The sequence below is a fragment of the Vulpes lagopus genome, chromosome 5 (genome assembly GCF_018345385.1).
Source record: "Vulpes lagopus strain Blue_001 chromosome 5, ASM1834538v1, whole genome shotgun sequence".
NCBI classification, from domain to species: Eukaryota; Metazoa; Chordata; class Mammalia; order Carnivora; family Canidae; genus Vulpes; species Vulpes lagopus.
In genome coordinates, this window is record NC_054828.1 from 84,786,972 (window position 1) to 84,798,235 (window position 11,264).

Here is an 11,264-nt window from a genome sequence, read left to right on the forward strand (position 1 = left end):
CCTGCGCCCATTGGTCATATGAGGACATAACAAAACTGGAGGTGGACATAACAAAACAAAGTCTGCTCCACAGACTTCCCCACTGTCTACTGTATTATGCTTTCCAACTAGCATCTTTAGGTGGGCTCAGAGCAGATCAGTACAGGCACTGTACAAGCTGACACCCCTATGGAGAGTGAAAACTATTCTGGGCACTTGGATCTTCCAAATTGTCCTCTTGAAATCCCTCCCTTACTTGACAGTGATGGAGCCCACCCTCTCCACACAGTAATAGGAGAATCCCCTCTCATTACAACACTGCTCTCCCCCAAGACTGAGGACTTGGCTGAGAAGACTCAATCTCCTCTCTCTCTGGCTTTCCCACAGAGATACCTGGAGGGAAGGAAACCAGAAAGTAAGGTGGCTGAGCTGCTTCTCAGTAAGTCCTGGGGAAGGTGTTGGGCTCCATTTTTGGCCATCTCCTAGAGCCTATTTGCAGTTGGGGCCATAGTGACAATTTCAGGGAAACAAAAAGTATTCACTCAACATTCTGTACCAGATAAGATTTAATCCTGTTGTTCAAATACTCTGTATCTTTCCTGGTTTCTGTGTCTCCTTGTTCTATCAGTTGCTGAGAAAATTGTGTTACTCCCAGTATGATTGCAAATATATCTATTTCTCCTTTTTGTTTAGTTAATTTTTGCTCTCAATCTCTCTCTCTCTCTCTGCCCATATGTATATGTGCTATTGGGTGCATATAAATGTGGAATTGTTATACCCTCTGGTGGACTGGCCCTTTTATATTATAAAATGGCTCTTTCCTTTAGGACTGCTCCTTGCCTTAAAATGTACTTTGATGTTAGCATAACTTTCTTTTGACTAGTGTGTCTTACTTTCAATTTTACTGAATCTTTGTATGTAAAGTGCATCCCTTATAAGTAGTGAATTGCCAATTTGATATCACCAGATATCTAGTCGAACAATCTTTATCTTTAAATAGGGATATTTAGGGACACCTGGGTGGCTCAGCGGTTGAGCTTCCATCTTTGATTCAGGGCCCGATCCTGAAGTTCCGGGATCCAGTCCCACATTGGGCTCCCTGAGTGGAGCCTGCTTCTCCCTCTCCCTATGTCCCTGCCTCTCTCTTTCTGTGTCTTTCATGAATAAATAAACAAAATCTTTTAAAAATAAAAAAATAGGGATATTTACTCAATTTAAATGTAATGTAATTACTGACATATTTGTGTATAAGTTCACCACTTTTACACTTTGCTTTCTACCTTTCCCCCTTCTTCCAGGAAGATCAATCTTTTCTGTTAAGGTCATTGCTGATGGGGTGAAACCCACCCCTATTGTGGAAGATAATCTTCAGTACTTGAAGTCTACTGATTTAACTGTTAGTTTCATCTTAAAAATTCCTCCAGAGAAACACCTACATTAATATTTGTCCAAATATCTGGGTACTGTGGCCTAGCCAAGTTGATACATAAAGGTGACCATTAGGAAAGCCCAGAGTGCTTGACAGGCCCCTCCCTACAGTGGCTCTGAACCCAGTGCTTCTCTCCCTTGCCCAAGTCTGCCAAAAGCACTGTTAAGCTTTTTAGTCTCTTAGTTACTCCTCAGCTGCTGCTTCTTTTTTCTTTTTTAAGATTTTATTTTTAAGTCATCTCCACACCAAACATGATACTTGAACTCCCAGCCCCGAGATCAAGAGTTGCATGGTCCACTGACTGAACCAGCCTGCGGCCCCACTGCTTGATCAACTGCTTGATCAACTGCTCTAGCATGGAAAGATGCCTCAAGAGGAAGATGGCACAGAATACCAGATTTACCCAAATAAGTTTACTCTCTCTAGAGACCTGGCCTCTTATGTCCAGCCTGCTTTGGTAGTTCTAGGTGCCTTCAACCAGATATGCTTTCATATTTTATCCTAGTGGAGGATCATTGAAATGCTGAAATGGACTTTTTATGAAATCCAACTCCCAATGAATAACTCTTAAACTTAGAATGGAGCAATGCTTCCGTAAGATGAAAAATAATGCAAATTATATTAAATAATACTAGAATAGGATCCTCAACGGTGTATTGGGAAAGAATATACTTCAATATTATCTGTGTAGCTAACAAAGCACAGTCACCTGGATCCCCCCTCAGATTTAATGAATCAGAACCTGTGGAGGTTGGAGGGGATGGGTTCAAAACACCAAACTAGACACATTTTAATTAAATACAAGGATCCCATTGTAAGGGCAAACATTAAACACTGTTTTTCAAATTCTAAACAGTGTAATAAAAATACGAAAAATAAAAGACAGAAATATTGGTTGAAATAAATATTTTCAGATGATATCTACCTAGAAAAGAAAAACTTCAAACTAATGAATTTATTTTTTAAAAATATTTATTTGTTTATTTGACAGAGAGTGTGAGAGAGCACAAGCAGAGAAAGTGGCAGAGGGAGAGGGAGAAGCAGGCTCCCCAAAGAGCAGGGAGCCTGACACGGGGCTCGGTCCCAGGAACCTGGGATCATGACCTGAGCCAAAGGCAGACACTTGCTTAACCAACTGAACCACCCAGGCACCCCCAAACTAATGAATCTAGTAAAATAACTAGATATGTGTGTATAATAATATATGTGTGTATATAATTAAAAATATATATTTCTTATACATCAGTAATGAGTTGGAAAATAGAATAAAGGGCAGCCCTGGTGGCCCAGTGGTTTGGCGCCACCTTCGGCCCAGGGCCTGATCCTGGAGACCCAGGATCGAGTCCCATGTCAGGCTCCCCGTGTGGAGCCTGCTTCTCCCTCTGCCTGTGTCTCTGCCTCTCTCTCTCATGAATAAATAAATAAAATATTTAAACAACAACAAAAAAAGAAAATAGAATAAAAATGTTAATATAGTAGCAATAAAAATCTGAAAACATAATTAAGAAAACAGAACTCTGCAGAATCTGAAGTCTACTGATTTAAAATATGATATGATATGGTGTGATAAAATATACCCAAACTGTGGAAAGAGCCAAGATGTCCACTGACAAGTGAATGGATAAAGATGATGTGGTATATATACACAACAGAATATTACTCAGCCATCAAAAAGGACAAATACCTTTTGTCCTTCATGTAAATATAAAGGACGTTTACATCAATGTGAATGGAACTGGAGGGTATTATGCTGAGTGAAATAACTCAGAGGAAGACAATTACCATATGGTTTCACTCATGTGAAATATTAGAAAGCACAGAGGATCATAGGGTAGGGAGGGAAAACTGAATGGGAAGTCATCAGATAGGGAGAAAAACCACAAGAGACTCTTGACTCTAGGGACACCTGGGTGGCTCTGTGGTTGAGTGTCTGTCTTTGGCTCAGAGTGTGATCCGGGGGTCCAGGGATTGAATTCGGCATCAGGCTCCCTGCTTCTCCCTCTGCCTGTGTCTCTGCCTCTCCCTTTGTGTCTCTCATGAATAAATAAATAAAATCTTAAAAAAAAAAGAGAGAGAGAGAGAGAGAGACTCTTGACTATAGAAAACAAGCTGAAGGTTGATGGAGCAGAGATGTTTGGAGGGATGTGGTAATTTGGTGATGAGCATTAAGGAGGGCACGTGATGTGATAAGCGCTGGGTGTTATATGCAACTGATAAATCATTGCACACTACATATGAAACTAAGTATGTACTTTATATTGACTAATTGATTTTAAATTTAAAAAAGAAAAGATTAATAACTGAAAAAATGCACAAATTAATACATATTGGCAATAAACAAGAAAAGATGTGTAAAGAAAAGATGTGTAAATCGAGTATGGGACTCGATCCCGGGACTCCAGGATCACACCACGGGCCAAAAGCAGATGCTCAGCCGCTGAGCCACCCAGGCATCCCAACAAAATGATTTATAATTAAAATGTGCATTCTACTTGATCAGGAAATTTCTTTTTGGAATGTTCTAAGGAGATAATCCCAGAGGTTCACAAGCATAAGTGAAAACATATCCAACACAGTATTGTTTATAATAGTGACAAATTGGGGACGCCTGCGTGGCTCAGCAATTGAGTTGCTTGCCTTTGGCTCAAGGCATGATCCCAGGGTCCTGGAATCGAGCCCTGAATCAGACTGCATGGGGAGCCTGCTTCTCCCTCTGCCTATGTCTCTGCCTCCCTGTGTGTCTCATGAATAAATGAATAAAATCTTAAAAAAAAAATAGTGACAAATTGGAAACTAGTCAGCCAAACAGTAGAGGATTGGTTCAGTAAATACATTGAAATATATGCAGCCAATAAAACAGATGCTGGTAAAAAAAAAAAAAAACATATTTATGGGCACAGAAGAAAGAAATTCCAAGACATTGTGTTAGGTGGTAAAAGTGGGATTTGTTTATTTCTTCTTTTAATTGACATTGAGTGCCCACATACATCAGGGCCTCCTCTGGTGACAGGGAGATACAGCAGTGAGGGAAAAAAAAAAGTAAAAGTAACTCTTGCCTTCCTGGGGCTAACATTCTAGTGGCAAATGAAAGATAATAAGAAGTGAAATAAATTATGTAGTTATAAAGCTGTGTGTAGGGATCCCTGGGTGGCGCAGCGGTTTAGCGCCTGCCTTTGGCCCAGGGCGCGATCCTGGCGACCTGGGATCGAATCCCATGTCGGGCTCCCAGTGCATGGAGCCTGCTTCTCCCTCTGCCTATGTCTCTGCCTCTCTCTCTCTCTCTCTGTGACTATCATAAATAAATAAAAGTTAACAAAAAAATTTTAAAAAAAAATAATAAAGCTGTGTGTACAGGATAATACCATTTTTCTAAATGTGTATTTGTGTTGAAAATGTCTGCAAGGAGTTTATTTAATTCATAGTGGCTTTCTGCATGGTGGAGGTTTTTATTTTTCACTTCATACCTTTTATTCCCTGAAGTGTTTTGAATGAGTATTCCTTTTAAATCAGAAGAAGATAACTAAATTTCCATTTTGACAAAAATAAAATGGCAAAATAATGTCTGAATAAATGATACTCACTTTTGCCTTTCCTCAAAGAAATTAAAAGATCAACAACTGTCAAGTGGAAGAGATTTTTTGACATTAAAAAGAAGTGCATGAGGTGCCTGGGTGGCTCAGTTAGTTAAGCCTCTGACTCTTGATTTCAGCTCAGGTCATGATCTAAGAGTTGTGAGATGGAGCCCTGCATCAGGCTCTGCAGGGGGCAGAGAGCCTGCTTAAGATTCTGTCTCTCTCACCCTGCTCGCACACATACTATCTCTGTCTCTCTAAAACTAAGAAGGAGGAGGGGGAGAAGGAGAAGGAGCAGCAGCAGCAGCAGCAGGAGCAGCGGTGGCAGTGGCACACAAATACTGATCAAAATCACAGTGATGTGGAGTGGCATTGCTGGTGGAGATGCAAAATTATACAACCATTTTGGAGAGCAGTTTGGAAGTCTCTTACAAAACTAAGCATACCTTCACCTAAATACCCAGCAGTCACACTCCTTGGTATACAAATGAGTTGAAAATTCACATCTATACGAATACCTGCTCAAGGGTGTTTGGAGAAGCTTTATTCTTAATTGACAAAATTTGGAAGCATCTAAGATGTCGTTCAGAGAGTGAATAGATAAATAAACTGTGGTACATCCAGACAATGGATTATTATTCAGCACTAAAAAGAGATGAGCTATCAAACCATTAAAAGACATGAAAGGAACCTTAAATGCATATGACTAAGTGAAAAAAAGCCAATCTAAAAAGGCTACAAAAAATAAAAATCCACATACTGTGCAATGCCAACTGTATGACATTCTTGAAAATGAAAACTATGGAGACTGTGAAAAAAATCAGTGACCGCCAGGAGTTGGAGTGGGTGGAGAGGGATAAATGGGGAGCACAGAGGATTTTTAGGACAGCAAAACTGTCCTGTATGACACTGTAACAATGGATACATATCATACATTTGTCAAAACCTATAGAATGTACATCAAAAGTGAACTCTAACATAAACTGTGGTCTTTGGGTGATAATGACATGTCAACATAGGTTCATCAATTATAACACATGTATCAGTTTGGTTTGGAATGTCGATAGTGAGGAAGGCTATGCATGGCAGGTAGGGCACGTATGGTAAATCTCTGTACTTTCTGCTCAATTTTTCATAAACCTACTCCAGAAAATAAAGTCTATTTAATTTTTTTTGAACACACAAGAGCTATCACCTCCTCTCCATTAGGATAGCTACTATCAAAAAATGTTAGTGAGGATGTGGAGAAATTGAACACTTATACGCGGTTGGTAGGAATGACAAATGGTGTAGCTGCTGCGGAAAACAGTGTGGTGGTTCCTTAAAAAAAAACTTAAAATTACTATATCATCCAGGAATGCCACTTCTGAGTATAAACCCAAAAGAATTAAAAGCAGCGTCTTGAAGAGGTATTTGTTCATGTTCATTAGCAGCATTATTCACAGCAAACAAGAGGTGGAAATAACCCAAGTGTCCTTCAGTGGATGAATGAAGAAATGTGGAAAATGCCTGCAGTGGAATATTATTCAGCCTTAAAAAGGAAGGCAAGTCTGACACATGCTACCACATGCATGAATCTCGAGGACATGATGCTAAATGAAATAAGCCAGTCACAGGGCAGCCCCGGTGGCGCAGCGGTTTGGCGCCGCCTGCAGCCTGGGGTGTGGTCCTGGAGACCTGGGGTCGAGTCCCGCGTCGGGCTCCCTGCATGGAGCCTGCTTCTCCCTCTGCCTGTGTCTCTGCCTCTCTCTCTCTGTGTCTATGAATAAATGAATAAAATCTTTAAAAAAAAATAAGCCAGTCACAAAAAGACAAACACTGTATGATCCCATTTACATGAGGTACCCAAGTTTGTCAAAGTTGCACAGACAGAAAATAGACGGCTGGTTGCCAGAGGCTGGGGAAAGTTGTTGTTTAATGGGTACAAAGTTTATTTTTTGCAAGATGAAAACATTCTGGGTATTGTTTGCACAGTACAGTGAATATACTTCACATTAGCCAACTGTACACTTAAAAATAGTTAATATGGTACATTTTATGTTACATGTAGCTTACCACAATTAAAAATAAAGAATAAAAAAATAAAAGAAGTGCTCAATCTTCCTAAGAATGTTGTGAAACACAGACACCAAAAAAGAAAGACCTTTGGTTTTTTTTTTTGTTTTGTTTTGTTTTGTTTTTTAAGAAAGACCTTTGATTAAACTTCAGTAAAGCAAATGCTACCAGACAAAATCAAAAGGCAAATCAAAATGTTAAACTGGGAAGAAAATGCATATTTGCAATTGTTGGGATAGGCAAAAGGTAATAGTATCACTAATGAAATGTACCAAGAACTCTTACAATTCAGGAAGATCAAAGTGAACCATCCAATGGAAAAATAGACGTGAACCAGGCATTCTCAGATAAAGACCCCCCCAAAAAAAGTTAATAAATGCTGGATGTGTTCATTCTCATTAGTTACCAAATAATTTTGCATTTTAATCTAATTTTATTTTTTCTAAGTATTTCTGAGTATTATTTTTTTCTAAGCCCAGCATGGAGCGCAACTGTGGTTTAAACTCAAAACTCTGAGATCAAGACCTGAGCTGAAATCAAGAGTCAGAAACTTAACTGACTGAGCCCCTCAGGTGCCCCTGAATTTTAATTTTAAAACAAAAAGGTAGTGGGCCACCTGGCTGGCTCAGTTGATAGAGCATGTGCCTCTTGATCTCAGGGTCATGAGTTCAAGCCCCTCATTGGGCATAGAGCTTACTTAAAAAAATAAAATATGAAACAAGAAGATACTAAGTTTCTCCTTTTGAATTAGGAAAAATTTAAAAGATGGCTAATTGCCACGTGGTTCTTTTGGGCACAAGGAGAGCTGGAGAGGCTCGGTTGAGCTATTGCCCACTGAAGCAAACAACTCAAGATGCAAACACTTATTTCCAATTTTTCTTAAAAAAAAAAAAAACATTGTGTGTATTACTTTTATAATTAGGAAAAAAACAATTCTAAGGTGATAAGTCATATGAAAATTACATGTTTCCAAATGTAATAAATGTACTGGACCAAAAAAAAAATCATTGCTACTCAATGTCTGAAGTGTGTGAAGAAGGAGGTGGTCTCATAAACTATTGGCAGGAATGTAAACTTGTACAACATTTTCAGAAGACAATTTGGCAGTTTCCACCAATATTTCAAATGTTTTTGCTTGGACGCCTGGGTGGCTCAGTGGTTGAGTATCTGCCTTTGGCTCAGGTTGTGATCCCAAGGTCCAGGATCCAGTCCCACATCAAGCTCCCTGCAGGGAGCCTGCCTCTCCCTCTGCTTGTGTCTCTGCCTCTCTCTCTGTATCTCTCATGAATAAGTAAATAAAGGCTTAAAAAAAAAGTTTTTGCTTGATCAAACAATTCTGTTTAAGAAAATTATTATATAGATACACATGCACATAAATGCACTAGTTTTATTAATTGCAACAATGTTTACATAAGTAAAAAATTGGAAATGATGGGACACCTGGGTGGCACAGCGGTTGAGCGTCTGCCTTTGGCTCAGGGCGTGATCCTGGAGTCCAGGGATCAAGTCCCCCATCGGGCTCCCTGCATGGAGCCTGCTTCTCCCTCTGCTTGTGTCTCTGCCTCTCTCTGTGTGTCTCTCATGAATAAATAAATAAAATCTTTTAAAAAAATTGGAAATAACCCAAGAGTCCATCAATAGGATATTGTTTAAATAATTTATAGTATATCCCTACTACGAAAAACTATGCTAGGGTTTAAAAAATTATATGAACTGATTTGGAAAGACACCCAAGAATATTATTAAAAGAATGTGGCAGGACGCTTGGGTGGCTCAGCAATTGAGTGTCTGCCTTCAGCTCAGGATGTAATCCTGGAGTCCCAGGATGGAGTCCCACATGGGGCTCCCTGCATGGAGCCTGCTTCTCCCTCTTCCTTTGTCTCTGCCTCTCTCTCTCTCTCTCTCTCTCTCTCTGTCTCTCATGAATAAATAAATCTTTAAAAAAGAGAGAGAGAATGTGGCAACTTTCAGAATAGTTGTAAAAATATATGTTATCATTCCATTTTTATAAAGTAATATAAAAATGGTAGAAAAATCTGGAAAAATCAGAAAGAATATACATCATACTGTTAACGTGGCCACCTCTGATTCAGGTCTGTGTGAGATTGCAGGAGAGGTTTCCTTTCTAAAATACAAGTTTTTGTACTCTTGAGGGTTTTTTTGCATTGAGTTTTGAAACCCCAGGTGGGGGGGAACAAATCTGAAATGTGGATTTCCTCATAGTATGAAAAATTGAGTACCTCTGGTACCTGATTTAGCCTCCTCCCCCCGCACCCCCACATCTCTCTGTCAATGTCAAGGCAGACTGCACCTCTCTAAGAATTTCCTCAGAGCTTCGGTTTATTCAGATGGCTTTCCTTTCTGATCTCTGGGCTCCTTGGACCCGAATCACAACCAACTCCCTTTGATTACAGGTTCCTTCATTGTTGACTCTGCCAACCAGGTATGAACCTCCTGGCCTCAGTGCTGAGTGCTTAGAAGGAAACAGAGCCAACCCTGACACTGTGAAGGGAAGGGATGCCCACCTTGGATTCCTGATCAGGATGAGAGAGCCTGACGCCCTGTACCCCACCCATGGAGGGAGATTCAGGAGCTCCTGACCCGGCCTGAGCTCCTAGCTTGGCCAGCGAGGACTGACAGCACTCTATCCCTGCTGGACAGCTCCTACCTTGTCTGTGGCCTTGCATGCCCCACCATCTAGTGAGGGCTTCTGCAGGGATCTAAAAGGCTCAGGGAAGCTTCCCGTGAGGCCCAGGATTTAGACCTCACACTAAGCACTCTGGCTAATTGTCAAAATGTAAGTATACCTCACGATGGCTAGTGCCCCTTCCTCACAGGGGACAACCACAAGCCCTCGTGTAAAGCCTTCCCTAACCTATCCTCTGGTTTCTTTCACACCTTATCCACACTTCTGTTAATCCTCAGTTCATGAGGAAGACAGACCTGTACGAGGCCATTGCCCCAGGATACCCAAAACCAGGTAGAAGTCCCATGCAGTGTCCCCGGAGTGGGTGCAGTTGCACCTGTCTGGACAGCTGAAGGGAAATGCCATTCATACCTGGAAAAGAAATCCAGCATGCCCTCCTCCCCTGCTGCCCTCCACACAAGCTCCTTAGTCTTGGGCTGAGTCACGAAGGGGGCAGTATTCCCAGGACACCTTAAGCAGGTATTTGATGCATGCCTCTTCTGGTGAAGGATAGGTATCCTGGGCACCCCCAGAGTTTCTGATTCCACCCATCTGGGTGGAGCATAAGAATGTGCATTTCTAACAGGTTACCAGGTCATGCTGGTGCTGCCTTCTGGTCAGGCTGACGACCACACTTGGGAATCTCTGGGTTTGAAGATGAAGCAGAATCAGGAAGACCAGTGTCAAGGAGCTGTGTCAGGACCAGAGCCTGAAGCAGAGCAGGGCTAGCAGGGGTGAATGGCAGGCTGCAGAGCTGAGGGGCATCTCCAAGAGGAGGGAGCCCAGCTGGTTGCAGAGCATGAAGGAGAGAGGAGTGTCTAGACTGGCCTGGAGTCTCCAGCCCAAAGGACCAAAGGGAAAGACTCTGAGGTAGAGAACCCAGTAGGCCCAGCAGTGTTGAGGAGGGGACAGGGCTCAGGTTTGGAGGGTCATCTGGGGTGAGGACCCCAGGGATGCCGAAAGGCACCCAGTAATTTCCATCTGAATTAATCATCAGGTGTAAGGACTGTGGGAATGTGGGGCTGAGAGGACCTGCCCCAGAGCTGGTGGCCGATAATGATAGTCTCATTTCCCACACTATCAGCCCAGAGGGAGTACATGAACTATGGAAAGAAGAGCAAGAACCACAGGACTGTGAAACATTCTATAAGCTTGTGAGTCTTGTTAGGCGTGTTAAGGCAGCTCCCTTGGTCTGTAATTTCCAAAATTTAGGAACTGACAGAGGGAATCCAGTAAGGAAAGGAAAACAGGAGGGGACAGTGAAGTTCCAGAGGTGGCTTACAGTGTCCAGGCTGACTTGGCCCAGCATTTAGAAGCTTGTGCGAGGGGCAGCGGGTAAGTAGGGCACATGGGATTTCTTTCCCAGCTATGAATGGCATTTCCCTTCAGCTTTTAGCTGTCCTGGGCTTGTATCAGACAAGGCAAAATTACACTCCCTTTGGGGCCCAGCATGGCTGTCCCAGGCCTACCCCAGGGTGGGGGTGCTGCAGGCAGCAGGGCCTGAGGAGGGAGGTGTAGAGGGAGGAGGCCCACTGCCATTCTT

At 41.9% G+C, this 11,264-nt stretch overlaps 1 protein-coding gene across 3 annotated transcripts in view; it reads left to right on the forward strand.

Annotated features, from left to right (window-relative positions):
• The window catches only part of LOC121491536 (STAM binding protein), a 45,883-nt gene extending 44,205 nt beyond the window's left edge, over nt 1-1,678 (forward strand). The window contains exons 9-10 of one of the 3 annotated variants that reach the window (XM_041756561.1): nt 367-418; nt 1,629-1,678. In XM_041756561.1, the coding sequence (XP_041612495.1) occupies nt 367-418; nt 1,629-1,663 (87 nt within the window). In that variant the 3' untranslated portion in view covers nt 1,664-1,678. Of the gene's footprint in view, nt 1-366; nt 513-1,628 lie in introns of those variants that run through there. The other 2 variants (XM_041756562.1, XM_041756563.1) reach the window with 2 other exon arrangements.
• The last annotated feature ends 9,586 nt before the right edge of the window (nt 1,679-11,264 follow it).